General features: G+C 42.0%; 1 protein-coding gene across 3 annotated transcripts; it reads left to right on the forward strand.

Moving 5' to 3' along the window:
• The first annotated feature begins 7,649 nt into the window (after positions 1–7,649).
• Positions 7,650–19,172, forward strand: LOC307002139 (piggyBac transposable element-derived protein 3-like). Of its 3 annotated transcripts, none has more exons than XM_079619438.1 (5): positions 7,650–7,761; positions 9,390–9,522; positions 14,006–15,073; positions 15,188–15,907; positions 17,220–19,172. In XM_079619438.1, the coding sequence occupies exons 2-4, from the start codon at positions 9,438–9,440 to the stop codon at positions 15,898–15,900; spliced, it is 1,866 nt and encodes a 621-aa protein (XP_079475564.1). In that variant the 5' UTR covers positions 7,650–7,761; positions 9,390–9,437; the 3' UTR covers positions 15,901–15,907; positions 17,220–19,172. The 3 variants fall into 3 exon arrangements, with proteins under 3 accessions (XP_079475564.1, XP_079475565.1, XP_079475566.1); XM_079619439.1 differs by lacking the exon at positions 7,650–7,761 and adding an exon at positions 8,484–8,541; XM_079619440.1 differs by lacking the exons at positions 7,650–7,761; positions 9,390–9,522 and adding an exon at positions 12,591–12,993.
• The last annotated feature ends 1,904 nt before the right edge of the window (positions 19,173–21,076 follow it).

Below are 21,076 nucleotides of genomic sequence, written 5' to 3' on the forward strand. Positions count from 1 at the left end.
GGGCAATAACGTAACTCCGCTTTGACTGTCGAGAAGAAGTCTGCTTTAGAGCTTGCATCAGTGTGGGTTCTGCAAAAGTGCACATCGAGGGCACATATAAACCACAAAGTATGCGTGAGCACCCTTCTGAAACCTAAAATGAAAAATTAGACACCCTACAGTCTCATGGACTTAACGGACACATGAAATCAGCAGCCATTGTAAGTACACAACACCGAAAATTCCTATGAAGTGTGGTATATATATTCATTAAAAAATTACTGTACTTTAAAACACTTGTTTAAAAGAAAAAAAACACATGTATACATAGTATAAAACACTAGATGGCACAATATACCTATTTTTAATAGAGTCTTTATGCCCCCCTCCCCACACACACAGACAGGGGAAGCTGTCTGTGTGTGTGCCCTGCCTCCCCTCCCACACACACACACACACACACACACACACACACACACACACACACACACACACACAGAATGGCAGGAGGAACTCTGGCAGAGAGAGACAAAACCACATTCAAACCAAAATATCTGACTTCCTGTTGGTCGGAGCTAATGACTGTAAATTAGAAAGTTGTCCAGCTCGATGTGCACAATATGCATACCAAGTTTTGTGACTGTAGGTAAAACTAACCCCCCCACTTTTGTCAAAAGTAATACACTTCCTGCTGCCAGTTGGTGGCGCTATAACTATGACTCACATTAGTTATATCCATGTGATCGACCTCTTACAACAAACACGCTACTGAAGTTTCATCAAGATCAATTAATGTATGAAGACGTTATAACACATCGTGTTTCTCTTTTCTCACCATAATTTCGTTTCCTCGCCACGGCCAAACCGTTCGAGATATCAAAAATCCGTCCACAATTTAGTATCCTCAATGTCTTGACTTCATGCTGACCGAGTTTGGTGGCGATAGGATCATTTTTCTAGGAGGAGTATATAAAATTCCAGGGACATGCGTTTTCATACAACCCATAATAGCCGACTTCCTGTTGGACTGGCGTAAAACTTAGAGCACGAAAGTTGTTCGGCCCGATGAGATCTATATGTGTACCGAGTTTCATATTATTACATGCAAGCGTTTTTGATATACGGACAAGTGTTCGAATCCCATTCCAGGGGGCGCTGTCGAGCCCCCCTGCCACGCCCGGGTACCAGCTTCAGCCTGGCCCTGATGGCCGCGGGTTCTGACCTGTGTGCAAAATTTCAAGAGTTTTCGAGCATGTTAAGGCCCTCAAAAGTGCCAGAGATTTTGTACACAGCAGAGAAAGGGTTAAACTAAAGCCCCCCCTCCTCTCACACACACACACAGAGACGCAGAGGGAAAATGCTCCGAAAAGTACACATTCAAACCAAAATATCTGACTTCCTGTTGGTCGGAGCTAATGACTGTAAATTAGAAAGTTGTCCGGATCGAAGAGAAGAATATACGTACCGAGTTTGGTTACTGTAGGTAAAACTAATACCCCATTTTTGACTAAAGGTGGCGCTACTGAGCCCCTTACCACGCCCGTTTCTGAAACTTTGCACAAGTGTACTAGGCAATAAATGTGATATGCATGTTGAGTTTCATTCAATTTGAAGCATGTTAAGAGCCTCAAATGCATCCAAAAAGAATATAAAAGTTTAAAGCGTTGCCATGGCGACAGTATTAAAGATATCAATAATCCTTTCCCAGGTCTACATCTGTCGTGTGTTTACATTATACAGATGAAGTTTGAAGCAAATCGGGTAAAAATAAGAGGGTGAATTCAAAGCATTTTGAAAGTGACACACTTCCTGCTGCCAGTTGGTGGCGCTATAACTTTGACTCACAATAGTCACATCCATGTGATGGGCCTCTTACAGCGAACACACTGCTGAAGTTTCATCAAGATCAGTTAATGTATGAGGATGTTATAACACACTTCCTGTTTTCAATATTCGCCATAAATTCGTTTCCTCACCACGGCCAAACCGTTCGAGATATCAAAAATCCCCTCGCAATTTATCATCCTCCATGTCTTGACTTCATGCACACCGAGTTTCGTGGCGAGTGGTTGAATCGTCTAGGAGGAGTATTTTAAATTCCATTGAATGCGTTTTTCTAACTACCCCAAATAGCCGACTTCCTGTTGGGCTGGGGTAAAAAGTCAGAGCATGAAGTATATATGAACCGGTGAGATCTATAAGTGTACCGAGTTTCATATTATTTCATGCAAGCGTGTTTGATTTATGGACCAAGTTTTCGGACCCCGTTCCAGGGGGCGCTGCCGAGCCCCCCTGCCACGCCCGGGTACCAGCTTTAGTCCGGCTCTAATGGCCGCGGGTTCTGACCCGTGTGCAAAGTTTCAAGAGTTTTTGAGCACGTTAAGGCCCCCAAAAGTGCCCGAATAGTCGTAAGAAAAATAATAATAAATATAGCTGCAAGCAGCGATTACGGGCCCAAGCCGGTGGCACCGCCACCCTGGTGCCTTTAGTTACAGTAAAGGCACCGGGCTGGCGCTGCCACCGGCTTGGGCCCTCCATCGCTGCTTGCAGCTATATTTATTTATATATATATATATATATATAAAAAGCCGCCACCCCCGTTGCCTTTCGGTTTCCTGTGCACGACGGGCAATAACGTAACCCCGCTTTGACTGTCGAGAAGAAGTCTGCTTTAGAGCTTGCATCAGTGTGAGTCTTTCTGCTCCCCTCCAAACACACACAGAAAAGGGGGGGGCTGTCTGTGTGTGTGCCCTCCCTCCGCAATTTAGCGTCCTCAATGTCTTGACTTCATGCTGACCGAGTTTGGTGGCGATAGGATAATTTTTCTTGGACGAGTATATCAAATTCCAGGGGCATGCATTTTCATACAGCCCATAATAGCCGACTTCCTGTTGGACTGGCGTAAAACTTAGAGCACGAAAGTTGTTCGGCCCGATTAAATCTATATGTGTACCGAGTTTCATATTATTACATGCAAACGTGTTTGATATATGGACCAAGTTTTTCGGACCACGTTCAAGGGGGCGCTGTTGAGCTCCCCTGCCACGCCCGGATACCAGCTTCAGCCCAGCCCTGATGGCCGCAGGTTCTGACCTGTGTGCAAAGTTTCAAGAGTTTTCGAGCACGTTAAGGGCCCCAAAAGTGCCCGAGAAGTCCCACACAGCAGAGAAAGGGTTAAAATAAAGCCCCCCTCCTCTCTCACACACACAGACACTGAGAGAGACTGGCAAAATTCCACATCAAATCACATTCAAACCAAAATATCTGACTTCCTGTTGGTCGGAGCTAATGACTGTAAATTAGAAAGTTGTCCGGCTCGGGGAGATAAATATAAATACCGATTTTTGTTACTGTAGGTAAAACTAATACCCCATTTTTGACTAAAGGTGGCGCTACTGAGCCCCTCCACCGCGCCCGTTTCTGAAACTTCACACATGCCTAGTACCTAATAAATCTGATATGCATGTTGAGTTTCATGCAATTTGAAGCATGTTAAGAGCCTCAAATGCACCCAAAAAGAATATAAAAGTTTAAAGCGTTGCCATGGCAACAGTATTTAAGATATCAATAATTCTTTCACATGTCTACATCTGCCGTGTGTTTACATTATACACATAAAGTTTGAAGCAAATCGGGTAAAAATAAGAGGGTGAATTCAAAGCATTTTGAAAGTGACACACTTCCTGCTGCCAGTTGGTGGCGCTATAACTTTGACTCACAATAGTCACATCCATGTGATCGGCCTCTTACAACGAACACACTGCTGAAGTTTCATCAAGATCAATTAATGTATGAGGATGTTATAACACACTTCCTGTTTCCAATATTCGCCATAAATTTGTTTCCTCGCCACGGCCAAAGCGTTCGAGATATCAAAAATCCCCTGGCAATTTTTCATCCTCCATGTCTTGACTTCATGACCACCGAGTTTCGTGGTGATTGGTTGAATCGTCTAGGAGGAGTATTTTAAATTCCATTGCATGTGTTTTTTAAACTACGCCAAATAGCCGACTTCCTGTTGGGCTGGGGTAAAAAGTCAGAGCACGAAGGATATATGAACCGATGAGATCTATAAGTGTACCGAGTTTCATATTATTCCACGCAAGCGTGTTTGATTTATGGACCAAGTTTTCGGACCGCGTTCCAGGGGGCGCTGTCGAGCCCCCCTGCCACGCCCGGGTCCCAGCTTCAGTCCGGCTCTAATGGCCGCGGGTTCTGACATTTGTGCAAAGTTTCAAGAGTTTTTGAGCACGTTAAGGCCCCCAAAAGTGCCCAAAAGGTAGTAATATAATAATAATAATAAATAATAAAATATAGCTGCAAGCAGCGATTACGGGCCCAAGCCGGTGGCACCGCCACCCTGGTGCCTTTAGTTACACTAAAGGCACCGGGCTGGCGCTGCCACCGGCTTGGGCCCTCCATCGCTGCTTGCAGCTATATTTATGTAATAAAGTCCCTTGTTTGTGGGTGTGAGAAGGAAGGAGACCGGGGTCGGCTGACTGAGGATCGTGGGTATTTATTAAATAAACTCAAATCACAATCGTGCCACATGCACGTCAAACTCAAAACTCAAAACTCAATACTCATTCCACTATTCAAATTACTCGGCAGCATTAGTCTTCCTTAAGCAGAGTTCTCTTTTCACGGTCCCACGAGTCCTCAGTCCTCTCTCCCTGTTGCATGTTCCAGTCTGGCTTAAATATGGTCTCCCCAAGCCAATTACTGTAACGAGACACAGGTGTAAGTCATTTTGCAATTAACCCACTTACCACCGCTCGTCTCTCCACTCTCTCTCCCGTCGCAGACCTCGCTAGACCACGCCTCCCCCGCCACAATTTATATATATATATATATATATATATATATATATATATATATATATATATCCCCCCCCCACCCCCCACCCCCCACACACACACACACAGAGAGAGACAAAACCACATTCAAACCAAAATATCTGACTTCCTGTTGGTCGGAGCTAATGACTGTAAATGAGAAAGTTGTCCGGATCGATAAGCACAATATACAGACCGAGTTTTGTGACTGTAGGTAAAAATAACCCCCCCACTTTAGTCAAAAGTATCTTGAAAGTGACACACTTCCTGCTGCCAGTTGGTGGCGCTATAACTTTGACTCACAATAGTCACATCCATGTGATCGCCCTCTTACAACAAACACACTGCTGAAGTTTCATCAAGATCAATAAATGTATGAAGACGTTATAACACATTGTGATTTTCTTTTCTCGCCATAACTTCGTTTCCTCGCCACGGCCAAACCGTTCGAGATATCAAAAATCCATCCGCAATTTAGCGTCCCTTAATGTCTTTACTTCATGTTGACCGAGTTTGGTGGCGATAGGATAATTTTTCTTGGAGGAGTATATAAAATTCCAGGGGGATTAGTTTTTAAACAACCCATAATAGCCGACTTCCTGTTGGACTGGCGTAAAACTTAGAGCACGAAAGTTGTTCGGCCCGATTAAATCTATATGTGTACCGAGTTTCATATTATTACATGCAAACGTGTTTGATATATGGACCAAGTTTTCGGACCACGTTCAAGGGGGCGCTGTTGAGCTCCCCTGCCACGCCCGGGTACCAGCTTCAGGCCGGCCCTGATGGCCGCAGGTTCTGACCTGTGTGCAAAGTTTCAAGAGTTTTCGAGCACGTTAAGGGCCCCAAAAGTGCCCAAGAAGTCCCACACAGCAGAGAAAGGGTTAAAATAAAGCCCCCCTCCTCTCTCACACACACAGACACTGAGAGAGACTGGCAAAATTCCCATCAAATCACATTCAAACCAAAATATCTGACTTCCTGTTGATCGGAGCTAATGACTGTAAATTAGAAAGTTGTCCGGCTCGTGGAGATAAATATAGATACCGATTTTTGTTACTGTAGGTAAAACTAATACCCCATTTTTGACTAAAGGTGGCGCTACTGAGCCCCTTACCACGCCCGTTTCTGAAACTTTGCACAAGTGTACTAGGCAATAAATGTAAAGTGTCTTTAGAGTTTCATGCAATTTCAAGTATGCTAAGAGTCTCAAAAACTTAAAAAAAGAATATTAAAGTTTGATGCGTTGCCATGGCAACAGTATTTAAGATATCAATAATCCTTTCACAGGTCTACATCTGCCGTGTGTTTACATTATACAGATGAAGTTTGAAGCAAATCGGGTAAAAATAAGAGGGTGATTTTAAAGCATTTTGAAAGTGACACACTTCCTGCTGCCAGTTGGTGGCGCTATAACTTTGACTCACAATAGTCACATCCATGTGATCGGCCTCTTACAGCGAACACACTGCTGAAGTTTCATCAAGATCAGTTAATGTATGAGGATGTTATAACACACTTCCTGTTTCCAATATTCGCCATAAATTCGTTTCCTCGCCACGGCCAAACCGTTCGAGATATCAAAAATCCCCTCGCAATTTATCATCCTCAATGTCTTGAGTTCATGCACACCGAGTTTCGTGGTGATTGGTTGAATTTTCTAGGAGGAGTATTTTAAATTCCATTGCATGTGTTTTTTAAACTACGCCAAATAGCCGACTTCCTGTTGGGCTGGGGTAAAAAGTCAGAGCACGAAGGATATATGAACCGATGAGATCTATAAGTGTACCGAGTTTCATATTATTACACGCAAGCGTGTTTGATTTATGGACCAAGTTTTCGGACCGCGTTCCAGGGGGCGCTGCCGAGCCCCCCTGTCACGCCCGGGTACCAGCTTCAGTCCGGCTCTAATGGCCGCGGGTTCTGACATTTGTGCAAAGTTTCAAGAGTTTTTGAGCACGTTAAGGCCCCCAAAAGTGCCCGAATAGTCGTAAGAAAAATAATAATAATAATAATAATAATAATAATAATAATAATAATAATCCGAAGGAAAACAATAGGGCCTTCGCCTTTTCAAGGCTTGGGCCCTAATAATCCGGAGGAAAACAATAGGGCCTTCGCCTTTTCAAGGCTTGGGCCCTAATAATAGAGAAGAATAATCCGGAGGAAAACAATAGGGCCTTCGCCTTTTCAAGGCTTGGGCCCTAATAAATACAGTAACAAATGTATTGCTCATTGTTAGTTTATGTTAGTTAGTAGGCCTACATTAACTAATGTTAACTAACGAACCTTATTGTAAAGTGTTACCGATAATATAGTAATGAAGTTAATTATGCTAATAACAACACATTATGCTTATGTTAGACTTTGATGTAATGTTGTGTTTAGCGTTCAGCAGATGTGTGATGACGTCATGAACCGCGTGTGTGTGTGCGTGTGTGTGTTCAGATGTATTGTTTGTTGCTAGGTTGCAAAGCTGTGTATGACAGTTGCAGAGACGGACTTGAACACGGTCTTTCTGTTTTCTGTGTTTGATGACTGGACTAGTAAAATGTTTTGAAATATGTCACTGGCTCTGTTCCTTCATATACTCTTGATTAAGATTGTTTATAATTTGTCATTTAAGAGCAAAAATATGCACTAACTAAATGCAGTGATGTTAACTGCTGAAATCAGGTAGTGCGGACTGATTTGACCTTTTCAAATAATAAACTTACATTAAACGATCAGTCTGTCTCTGTTTTATATTGTTATCATCAATGGACAGCATGTATTTAAACATATATTTCACGTCTTTACTTGTATGTGTTTTTGTATGTAGTCTAAATTTCTGGGCACTTCATAGTGATTTTAGCCTGTGACCAGGACTTTTATTTTGGTGTGCTGGTGTGACGTCATAAGGCCGCGCCGCGCTATGTTGCCTCTGGTGTGAATCTGCTGAAGAAAGGTTTGTGTTTTTTAAACATTTAATGTTTTCAAATAGATATAGTCCGTTTAGACCATTTTATTTATTTCAAAAGCACTGTGAATGTATTATTTAATGTAATATAATGCTTTATATGAAACTTGTATGAGCGTTATTTCTGTAAGTAAACACACACGAGTAACAGAAAAGGTGCGTCTCATTGGCGCTCTTTATTCGGTCTCTAGTAAAAGTTGTGATGGAGAAACTCAGTCAATTGAACCAAATGCACATCGAAATGATTCTCTGAGTGTTTCGCAGCTCTTGAAAAGAGTTCATGATCCTGCAATACCAGAGGCTGCAGTTTCAGGACCGCATCTGTAAAACACTATCAGTTGTATAGATTTACTGTTTCAATTGCTTAACCCTCCTGGTATATTTAACCTAATTTGTTTCGATATAATCTGTTTTTAAAGTGCTCATGGTTTATCTAATATCCCCTTTCCTGCAGTGTAATAGAGCTGTTAGTGAATGTAGCCTTTAAATGTCCTGCAAAGTTAAAGTCAAAAGTGCACGATAAATAAAGTTATTGTCTCCCAAAAGAAAGAATCGACTGAACCGTCTCAACGAGTCGTTTGTTTCTCGAATCACACTGCTTTGGGTTCTAAGTCACTAGAAAATACATTTGCATATAATGCCCACCTATGTTGTACGGTATCCGCCCATGAACAACTTGACCAGCCCACAACACGTCACATTACTGACGACGACAACTCGCATCTCGGAGTTCAACGCATTCGCAAAACGCTCGCTCTAGAATGATGGGTCAGTTCCCAGTTTATCTGGACCATCTTGCTCCTCCGAATCACAACCTGTGAGACTGTATTTCTACCGGGTGTTCAAAATATGTAGTTTTGTGTTTTACATCGTGTAGGTCTCCGGCTAACTCACGTTATCACTGTCTTACTGAAATACTTCTGATCAGCTGTGGGTCACTATTACATAAAACTGTGTTCAAAGTTCACTTTAGCCTACGCGAAGGTCTGCAGTCAGTGCATGTGAACTCCAGAACAATACTGTATCACGTGCCGCCCATTTGTAGAAATTTGTATCGCTCATAACTTCTGGAGAAAAATAGCGCAGACACTGGACAAAGATGAAACTCTCTAGAGCGCATGTGTCCGACCGCCTGTGTTCACACACACTATAAAATGCAGTATACTTTGAAAGACGATGCATTCGACTGTACATGTGAAAAACGAAGTATACTTTGGGCTTGATGTGGAAAGATAAAACTGAAACTGCAGCCTCTGGTATTGCAGGATTATATTATTGTGACCTTCATCTGCTGGTCAAATGAGTGTAAATGCAGCGGAAACACAAACACACTTTTTACAAACCAACTGCAATGTTTTCATGAAAGTTTTATCCATTTAATTTAGTCTATAAATCATATGTGTAAGTATGATTTCATTATTTTATAAAACTTTAGTTCTCAATGTTTTTTGTCTAATCAGTTGATGTAAGTCCATTGACTCTCAGTCTGACTGACTCCCTCACCAGTGCGCTGAACTACTGAACTAGAGCTGATTGAGACACACACTTTACTGTCGATTTATTTTTCTTTCTGTTAATTATTCTGATCTTAAACATGACTTTGTCCAAACTCACAGGAAAACTCCCGGAGAAACATCTGAGATCCACGTGACACTATTATAAAGATGGCGTTTATTAAAGAGGAGAGTGAAGATATAAAGATCGAAGAAGTGTTCAACGTGAAACATGAAGACACTGAGGAACAAACAGGTTAGTTTCATTCGGTCCTTATTCATACAATTCTACATGTGGACAGACATGTTTTTTGGGATCAAATGATCAGACAAATACTAATGCTGCTTCAAGAGCATCTGAGAAACTCCTACTTCCATGTTGGGCATTCATTACTATGACATGATGTAGCACATTAAATTAGGAAAATAATATGGAAGTAGCCTAAACAAAACGTCTCCGGTTACTATCGTAACCTCGGTTCCCTGAGAGGCGGGAACAAGACATTATGTCAGTTGAGACGTATATGGGAACTCCTCCCTTCTCCACTTTTGCTGAAATCTTATGGGCTAACGCCAGCTGGGGACAGCTGGCCAATGGACGCGAAGTATGCAAATACGGATTAGGGATGGCGAAAACTAAAAAAATTCTTGACCGACCACCGAGCCTCATTAGCCGGTTGTAACCGGTTAACCGATTAGTTGAAAATATGCTACGCTATTTGAAATAACAGCCATTTCGAGCCGCGCCTGCAATTTCGCAACTCTGTCGCATCTTCTCTGCCGCATCTTCTCTGCGATTTAAAATCCCCAACAGCGCGAAAGTCCCGCAAACGCGGCGCCGATGAGCTTGTATGTAATCGGCGGACAAATGGCTCCTTAGTTTCGAAATGGTTAGGGTACAAGCTGATCGCGTTGAAAATAAACGCCACATTTGAAACATTGCCGCGGCTCATTTAAGAAAATGACAGCTCTGAACCGAAGAGACGCCGCTTTAGTTTGAGGTAGTGCTAACAATAATAAAGAAAGATGATGATCATCATCACCTTATCTGTTACCACTGAAATGTAGATGTAATTTATTTTCATATTTAAGCGCTGTATCACACAACTTACATCTGTGTCATTCCGTTTGGTGAAATGGTCCCACACACTACTCTTCTCTGCACGCTTCCTCCTGTCGTCTGCCCTGGCTCTAACCTCGAGTGTGTTAGCCTGTAGCCTTTACTGTTCACAAACCTTGTGAGCGCGTGAACCCAAACGCTGTGACCTCGCGCCAAATGTTTTTATTGGTTTATTAAGTACAAACGGGCGAGTTATGAAAAATTGAGTGAGAGGGATTTGTTCACTTCACACAAAAATATCTTGGAATGAGATGGCTAACTGTAGTAGCGTTTAGTCCACTGTCTATAATAGACTAATTTAGAGTTTTTTTTTTTAACCGACTATCAACAACTTTGATCGGTTAACGTTGATACGGTCAACCATCGGTCAAACGGTCATCGGTTAACATCCCTAATACGGACAGGTTCGCGGGCAGTATAAATTGCATGGGCGCGACAATTACGTCAAAATCACGACTGAACGCTAGCACAGCTGATCAAACAGCGACCACAGCGGCTGACGTAATGTCTCGTTCCTGCCTCTCATACCCCTTTTCCACCAACAAGAACCAGGTGCTGGTTCAGAGCTAGAGCTATTGCCGGTTCGGAGTTGGTTCTACTGACGGGTCTTCTAAGAACCGGTTTGCCTTTCCACAGGCTAGAGAGCCACAACAGAGCCAGATCTTACGTCACTGTATACATCTCATGTTGCCCAGCAACGCTAGCGCGGCAGCGCCAAACACAAACACACCAGGCTTGTTCGAGATGGTTCGGCTTCTCGCAGACCGATCGCCGCGTGACATCAAAGCACTGCGACAGCGATCCAAAAGCACAAGGAGTCATATGCTCTCCAAACACTCCCGGAGCTCTGATCGGTCCGCGCCGCTCCGATGCATCTCGAACAAGCCTTACATCAACAATGGCGGTCGTTGCGTTACTATTGATGCTCAAGGCTTTGCGAAACTACATCGGCATCCAAACACGGCGAATCCAACGCGTTCGTGCAGCTTGCCGTGACGTGCATAGACGGAGATTACAATTAAGCTGCTAATATGCTAATAGCTCGATTAGCAGCTATTTAAAAAATGGCGGTCACAAGTTTCTTTTCGCCTTGTTGGTCACGGTAACCCCGCCCCCAGCCCCTGACGCAAGCGGTTCTTACTCTAGCCCAGCAATGTTTTGGTGCTACTTAAGAACCACTTTTACAGCTCAGCCTTGGTGGAAAAGGGGTATCAGGGAACCAAGGTTACGATAGTAACCGGACACGTTCCCTTTCAAGGCGGTAACTTCAACATTACATCAGCGTGACGTATATGGGAACTGTATTAAATCATGCCTTGAAAGCAGTGAAGATAAGCCCTGAACGGGGTCAAACCAGAACCTACGCGTAAGCAAGACAGTTCTAGCCGAAAGCTGCGTCGCTAAGAGTAGTCTCATCTGATAGGAGGAACTAGACCAATGAGACGCCTGCTCCGACGCTATCAAAATGTGCATATCTCAAAGCAGTGAAAGCGAAGGCTGCACTGAATAGGGCAGACACAACACAATAAGCATTCAAGCATGAGAGTTAAACGCTGTGTCGACGTCGATTTTGGCATCCACTTTATGAACCATAACACAGAGTTAGCAGCTATGGTAACTACTGCATAGCTGGTTAACAGATAACAATCAATTTTTAGTAAAACTCAACTCACCGAAAGTTTGTGACGCTACAGAGAGTACATCCAGCTTGTAAAACCTGGCGAATGTGTTCTGAGAAGACCAGCCAGCAGCAAGACATAAATCCTGGATAGACATACCTCTAGCCCAAGCCCGTGAGGAAGCATTCGCCCTCGTAGAATGAGCTCTGCTGTTAAGGGTTAAGGGTGTAGCGTGGCCACATAAGGAAAAGGGCCAAATTTGCCCAGTGGCCTCTGTCCATCATGGCCTCCTAATCATCCTCCTATATATACACTAATTGGCTTCATCACTGTCTCCTCTCCACCAGTAAGCTGGTGTGTGGTGGGCATCGCATCATCCAGGTGGATGCCGCACATTGGTGGTGGTTGAGGAGATTCCCCCCTTCTATGTAAAGCGCTTTGAGTGTCGAGAAAAGCGCTATATAAATGTAATTAATTATTATTATTATTAAAAGCTGATCTATATTAATTGACTGAGATTAAGTATGTCGTTGTCAATGATTTTAATAGCTTTTTCCTGTAGTCTGTATTTGCCATTAGTGATGTGTATTTGACCTCGACCCCTGTTATCGCGAGAATGGCTTGTGTCTTCACGTCACGTGAGGTCCGGTCACCCAAACAGGAAAGACTATGTGTTGTTCCATATAAGGAACCGGTCTTCGGGAGAGCGTACTCTCATTCACAAACTTTCCTGATTGATTGTGGATTACCATTTTTGCTTCGCTGACCTTTTTTCGCGGTCAAATTCCTGTAATTAAAACTCGCCAAACCCCATTTTTAGCTGTTTGTTCTTCCTCTCACTGAATCGAATGTGTAATGGCAATTATATCCACTGGGTGGCAATGTTGTAATAAAATATTTTGCTGCTGAGACGAGCTGAATCTGAACCGGAAGTGTATTGTCGTGACCTCTCTTCAAACAATGGCTGCCAGTGACGCTAAAATTTAAGGTAAGATATTTTTTTGGTTGGATTTCATGTTCTAGACTTCCTAATGATTATATTGTTGTTGAATGGAAGAAACGTGATGATAAAATGTATCTCTCTGTTACCTCAGAAAAGTTGTGTAACCGCTCGGTTGAGTTGCCCAGTTAGGGTAAACTGAACTGGACGCTAGCTAAATTAGCACAGCAGCGCGATCGTGACACAGAATAATACACCCTGCGGGATCATACGGCCTATTTCTTTTCTAGACTATATGTATTTTACCCTTATTTATACGGCCTGTGGTTTTACCTTCAGATTCTAAATTTAACACTGTTTACTCTTTAGGCTACACATTAGTCCTACTCATTATTTCTGCAATAGCCATCATAGCTGAGGCTTATTGACTAACACTACGTTATGCATTGAATAGCTACAACTACAGCTGTCTAGATGGGTATAAACATTACATTTTCTGTTCAATAATCTGACAAACATAACACGATAATGAGACTGTAATTGAATTGATGGTTGGACATTTTTGGCTTTATTTAGCACAGTAAACTTACCTTATCAGTCACACTTCAACATTTTCTGTCTCTTGTTATGTAATTTCATGGTTGTGTGTTATCCAAGTATTTATTAGCATATGCAATTTTTTTCTTAAAGGAGAACTCCAGCGCAAAATGAACCTTTGGTCTAATTACACATTGTTACCTAGTCAACCGTTATCTGAGATTTGTTTTCATGATGATCGAATGTAAATAGTTTTATCTCTAAAAACAGTTTAGCCTATAACGCTAGTATATAGGGCATTGAGTAATGACAAATAAAAATCGCTTGTTAATACCACTAACAAGGCTCAAAATAGCCCCACACTAACACGGCAGCATAATGAGGGTCCCTACATGCAAACCGAAGCATTGAGAACTTTTGTCATATTTATTATGGATAGATGTACCTGATGCACTGATTACTCAAGGCACAGTTTGCGACCCTACACTGTACAGTAATGTTTATTATGTTCCATCTTTTTCAGACATAATGGACTGCCGTACATTTGATGGACCGCCCAGATCTACCTCTAGCACTATTGCACTTTTACCCGCTGATCCATGTGACTCAGAAGTGGAAGAGCTCAGTGATCCAGACGATGGAGATAACAGGGATTTTGATATAGATTCACCGCCCCCTTCAAAGAAATTGAGGAATAGAAACCGGCTTGTTGAGGTATCTTCAGACCTCAATCAAACTCCCTCCCCTCCTGCAAGGTCCAGAAAGACCAAATGGGTCAAAAAGGACATTGCACTCTTCACTCTGCCCGAGCCCGTCTTCGAGCTCCCAGAGTTGGTCCAGACGCCGTTTGTGTATTTTAAGAAGCTCTTTACTGACCAGATGATTGTGCACATAGCTGAGCATACCAACCTGTACTCAGTTCAACAGACCGGGAGATCCATCAACACCACAGCTGCTGAAATTGAGGTTTTCTTGTCAGTTTTGCTCTACATGGGCGTTTTTGAATTTCCCTCTTTGGAAGATTACTGGGCCTGTGAGTCACGCTTCCCACCAGTGGCTGATACCATGTCAGTGAAGCGCTTCAAAATGCTCCGAAGATATGTCCACTTCAATGATAACCTCCAGGCGGAGGGCTGCCCTGACCGCTTCCATAAGATACGGCCTCTTTTTGACATGTTCAGAGAACAATGCCTCCTTATTCCACCTACCAACAGGCAGAGTGTTGATGAAGTTATGGTGGCTTACAAGGGCAGCCGAGCTGGCAAACTCAGGCAGTACATTCAGAACAAGCCGGATAAGTGGGGGTTTAAGATCTTCTGTCGGGGCAGCTGCTCTGGCATCATCCACGACTTCATATTGTACCAAGGGGCCACAACATTCTTCAACATTCAAGAGGAAGAGCATACACATCTGGGCTTGGAAGACCTCCTCATTGGCGCCAAGGTCGTCTCAATACTCTGCAACACTATCGTACACAAAGAGGCAACTGTGGTGTTCTACGACAACTTCTTTACCAGCTTCAACTTGGTGAAGACGCTGCACACCAACCTGGGACTGAGAAGTGTGGGTACCGTCAGGGTAAATCGCACAGGTAATGCACTTTCAGTAAATATGTTTTTCTTCTGATGCAGATATACTGTACACATGCCTTCCATTTGTTATAGACACTATATTAGTGTTATTGTGATACATACTGTACTTTCAGGTGGTGCAACACTGATGAGTGATAAGGAGATGGTGAAGCGAGGCCGAGGTGTTGTTGATTTCTGTTCATCAGAGGGAGTTGTTGCAGTAAAGTGGTTCGACAACAAGTGTGTCACCTTGCTAAGCAATGCTTATGGGGTGGAGCCACTGTCTTCAGTGAAGAGATACACAAAGGAGGCGCAACAGAAGGTCGACGTCCCCTGCCCATCCATCGTCCTGGCATACAATCAAGCCATGGGGGGCATTGATCTCTCCGATATGCTTGTGCACCGCTATAAAACACCAATGAAGTCCCGCCGCTGGTACCTGCCATTGTTTGGGTACATCATCGATGTGAGCATTGTGAATGCATGGCTTATCTACAAAAGGGACTGCAGCATTCTCAAGCAGAAGCCGATGCCCTTGAAGAAGTTCCGTCTGTCGGTGGCAGCTACGTTGAAGGGAGCTGATAAGGTACCTGCCAGGGTTGGCCAACCCCCAGATGCAAAGCACACGCCACAAGCCCGTCGCCCCAACCCCCGAGTTCTCCACCCCACCCAGGAAGTCCGCTATGATGCCGTTGGACACTGGCCTACATATGGCACTCAGAGAGGGAGGTGCAACTTGTGCAAAAGTGGAGTTTCGCGTTGGCGATGTTCCAAATGTGGAGATGGGAAGTTGTTCCTTTGTTTGAACAACAAAAACCAGTGCTTTGTTGCATATCACCAGAGATGAGTTAAGAGTAAGCCAGGGATGAGACCTATGCACGCACGCACACACACACACCCCCTTACTTGATATTATTACTACATTGACTAATATGATTATATATGATTTTACAAGTTGCATTTCAGATTTCACATTTATAGTATTTGAGAGTACACATTTCTTGATTTCTATTATGTTTACTGTTATAAAACTGTTATTTGATGTGTTATAATAAGAACATGTTTTTTAAAATAAATTGATGATATTGTTAACATATTCTACTGTCTGTAATGTTTGTATATGAAATAAAATTCAACTTCAGATGCACACAAGAAAAAAATCCATGAATGCCTAATACTAGTTACTTGATGCCGAGAATTACCCTAACTGGGCAAGTCAACCGGCGGGTTGGAGTGTGTATCTGCTTCCTGATTGGGTCATTAAAAAAAAAAAAAAAAACACTGAAAATTTGCTAAATGTGGACTAAGGAACACCATTTTATCAAAAGATGTGACACGCATACATCTGTGACACGCATACATCTGATACATATGTACACATACAGAGGATATCAGTTAGTCCAAACTCATCTCTACATTCATGCATCAAATCCAGAACTTCTCTTATCATTATACATGGTGGTTCGGCCCCGTTAACACACCTATTCGTCAAATCAGAACATGAATTTGCCAACCCTCTTATAAAGCACATTTGTTTCTTGAGATACTGGTACTACTGCCATCTTCTTAGACAGTCAAGTGTGCATCATTGATCATTATTCGCATGAAAATATTTTCTCAGAACATGAGATTTACTATTTAGAACACAATTTAAAGTGGAACTATCATGTTCTAGGAAATTCTTGCTGCAGTTAAAACATTAAAACGTACCATGCAACAGGAAAAGTGTTCAAAAGCAGAGCATCCACTACAAATATTTCTATTTAAATTCATTTAATGTTGTAACTTCTGGGTAATGATTTCATGATGATTTCAGTGCTTAACTCCATTAGTGAGAGTGGCATATTTCATCTCAATGTGTATATTAAATGTAAAACAGAGTTTAAATCATTGTTTACTTTATTTCTTCGCTCATACTTGTAAAAAAGTGCGTACACACAGTCTAGAGTGTTCGTATGGTACGGTATGTGGAAAATTGCGTACGCATGTACGTTTATACGTCAGGCCGCAGGTGTAAACTTGAACGTGTCTCTCTCATTTACTTCTGAACCGATTGACCAGTACACTTCTTAATACCAGGTGTAAACAAGGCTTTTGTTGGTTTTGGTGTTCTGCTTTGTGCCATTAAACTAGGGTTAACTTGTATTTGTTTTTGTTTTGCTTTAGACCGGATGCAGCTGAAAGAGGAGAGTCAAGAACTGGAGGAATTTGAAGTTAAAAACGAGTATGAGAAAGATCATGATTTCAAAACTGGAGAAAAATCTTTTAGTTCCTCACAAAAAAGAGCTCTGAAGACAAAACCTAGAAGTGATCTCACCTGCCAACAGTGTGGAAAAAGTTTCGCTCGAAAACCAAACCTTGATGTTCACATGAGAATTCACACTGGAGAGAAGCCGTTCAAATGCCAACAGTGTGGGAACGGTTTCATTCGTAAATCAAGCCTTGATGTCCACATGAGAGATCACACTGGAGAAACCCCATTCAAATGCCAACAGTGTGGAAAGAGTTTTAATCAAAAATCAAACCTTAACATTCACATGAAACTTCACACTGGAGAAAACTCCTTCACCTGCGATCTGTGTGGGAAGAGCTTCTCCCGAAAAGAAAACCTACAGATTCACATGAGAATTCACACCGGAGAGAAGCTGTCCACATGTGATAAGTGTGGAAAGAGTTTTTCACTGAAAGGACTCTTTAAGGACCACATGAGAATTCATTCATGTGCCTTTACTGTGGAGTGACTCAACATGAGCAAGCCTTGAGATCCACATGAAAATTCACACTGGAGAGGAGCCTGTGACGCCCATCAGAGAGACTCGAAACACCGTTTGCAAACCTTTTCTCTAAAAAAAACATTAATGTTCTAAGTCTGCCGAGAGATTTAGAAAAGAGAGCAATTTCAAAAATCACCTGTACATTTACTCTTGAGGGAAATTGATTTAATCTTGTTCAGTTTCAGAAAAAAAAAATATTTTGCCATCGTACTTGCAGATACCCTTGTCTTGGCAATTTTTAATGCCACCAGCAAATGTTTGCGAAATTAAATTAGCTTTCAATTGTTCAATACATCAGATAATCTTCTGTCTTGCTGTGAAATGCTACAACGTAAATGGAGAAATAACAAATACAAGAATGGTAACTGAATAAAATGATGAGCATTGCACTGGATTATTTGATTCCTCTTCAGTGAGAGAATGCACAGGTAAACATTGTGTCAGTCGTGACTTGAATATGCCTACGGTTGGAGTGGGTGATGACAGGTATGTGTCACATCACGCATGTGTCAGTGCGCCTGCTCTGGTGAGGTAGGGCATGTCTGTGAAACGCATGTGCCGTACTCGCTAAAAATAAGTTTTATTTGGTGTAAATGTGAGGCTGATGAGGTGCTTCCTTCATTGTCATCTTTTGCTTTCTAGATCCGGTTCTAGATTCAAGTCACTGTAAAGAGTGAAGTGAGAATTATGACAGTGCAGAGCAAACTTTGTTGCTGTGTGATTGTTCCTTGTTTCCTATCAGTGTGATCGTATGCTCATAATTCAGAAGATGGCTTGATCGAAATCTGTGTAAAATATATCGTATCCTTATTATAAGAAATCATGACTAAACTTTTTTATATGAGCAGGCAAAAGAGTTCAGATCAAGATCAGAAGAACTCGGGTTAAACAATTTATTTCAAGCCATCCATCTTCTCTCGTCTCACTATTCTTTTTCTTAGTTTCTTTTCTTTTCTGTTGAGAGTCTCGGTTCTAAGTTATGTTTTGCTGCCAAGTTTCGGTCACCGATTGGACAGCAAAGCCTGCTTCCAACTTCAAAGACTTTCCATCCATCCGCCAACACACCACGTGATTGGCCGCCCAAGACATCTATCCAGAGACGAGACCCCCTTTTCTAGCAAGCCAACAAAAGGAAATCCCCAAAGGAAAGACAAGCAAGTAGCCTCCAGACTTTTAGCTGAACTGGTGCTTTGATCTAAAATGTAATAACTCGCCTAAGAAACGACAGAAGGGTTAAATTAATGATTGATGGTTAGTTCGGTCATGTCTTATAAGTGCATATATTGTGAGAAACTTGGGATTTCACCATCTCCCTCTTAAAACTCATTCTTTCCTCACTCTCTTTCTTTCTAATTTTTTCTTTCTTTCTTTCTTTCAAATTTTGCAGTTATATTGTTTTGTTCAATTTGGTGCTCTTTACCACTTTTTAAGACTACTAAAGAAGATACAGAATCGAGGCGGAACTGAACGTTTAACCTTTTCCTCTACTGTGTCCAACTCGCGGGTTACACAGACATTAATAATCAAACACAGAGAGCATGGTACCAGTCCAAGTTAATGGAGCACAAACCCGCCGCCTCAAACACACAACAGCAATAAAGCGAGCACATGAAACTGCAGTTTGCAAACTCATGAGATTTAACAATAGGCACTGCAAAAGTGAACAAGATGAGGAAACTAGGGATGGGCTTTTTTAAAAAAAATATTGCATTTGAATATTCGGGCTCATAAAAATCAAATATTCGTTTATTTAAACAAAGTTTAACGAAAAAGACGTTATTTTGTACGTGTTTTTAATGTTTTTGTCACGATTTCTGAGCAAGCTTACAATTAGGCAATATGCACAACAAGCTAACAATATATGTAATATATGTAATAGTAATGTGTAAACAAATATAAAAAACAAAAGTATTTAAGCTCAAGCAGCGCGAACGGAAATAAAGGCCTAATAAAGCAGACTGTGCCAGTTATTGTACAGAACGTACATACACTCGAGTCAGCATATGGTTATTGTGTTTATATTGGTTCGCGTTCATGTTGAGAAAAACAATAATATCCACATGCAGGGGCGCCGCCAGTGGGATCCTCCACAGGGAGAGGCTAGTTGGCACTTCAGCGCTGCATTGTCATCGGGTCCAGGCGAAGGTCCTTCATCAGATCTGGATACGGCCTGGATCCGGCAGGCTGCGGGAAAACCTCGGGATAAACAAACACACTAAAATTAGCGTAGATGCCATTCTTCTTATGATGTAACGAGTACATCAGGATTTAAGGGAAGTGTTCCCGGTTCCGGCTGACCTAATCTATGCAGCCTAACATTGAGTTATAGAAGTCTATAATGTGTTATGTGAATGCTAGGCCGAAGAGATGTGTTTTTAGTCTAGATTTGAACTGACAGAGTGTGTCTGCTTCCCGGACAATGTTAGGAAGACTGTTCCAGAGTTTTGGTGCTAAATAGGAAAAGGATCTACCGCCAGCAGTCGATTTTGATATTCTATGTATTATTAACTGGCCGGAGTTTTGAGATCGCAGTAGACGTGAAGGACTATAATGCGTTAAGAGCTCCCTCAAGTACTGCGGAGCTAAACCATTTAGTGCTTTGTAAGTAATCAGCAATATTTTAAAATGTATATGATGTTTAATAGGCAGCCAATGCAGTGTTGACAGAACGGGGCTAATATGGTCATACTTCCTGGTTCTGGTAAGAACTCGAGCTGCTGCGTTTTGAACTAGCTGTAGTTTGTTTATTAAGCGTGCAGGGCAACCACCCAGTAGAGCATTACAATAATCTAGCCTTGAGGTCATAAACGCATGAACTAATTGTTCCGTATTTGTCAATGAGAGCATATGACGTAATTTAGATATATTTTAAGATGGAAAAATGCGGTTTTACAGATACTAGACACGTGACTTTCAAATGAAAGATTGGTATCAAAGAGCACACCCAGATTCCTAACCGACGACGAAGACTTAACAGAGCAGCCATCAAGTGTTAGACAGTACTCTAGGTTATTACGTGTGGAAGTTTTTTGTCCAATAATTAGAATCTCTGTTTTATCATAATTTAGTTGTAGGAAATTACTAGTCATCCAATTTTTTATATCAGCTATGCATTCCGTTAATTTTGTGAATTGGTAGGTTTCGTTAGGTTTTGAAGAAATATACAGCTGAGTATCGTCGGCATAACAGTGAAAGCTAATTCCATGTTTCCTAATGATATCTCCTAATGGTAGCATATACAGAGTGAAC

Source organism: Phoxinus phoxinus (genome assembly GCF_949152265.1).
Source record: "Phoxinus phoxinus genome assembly, chromosome: 7".
Classification (NCBI taxonomy): domain Eukaryota; kingdom Metazoa; phylum Chordata; class Actinopteri; order Cypriniformes; family Leuciscidae; genus Phoxinus; species Phoxinus phoxinus.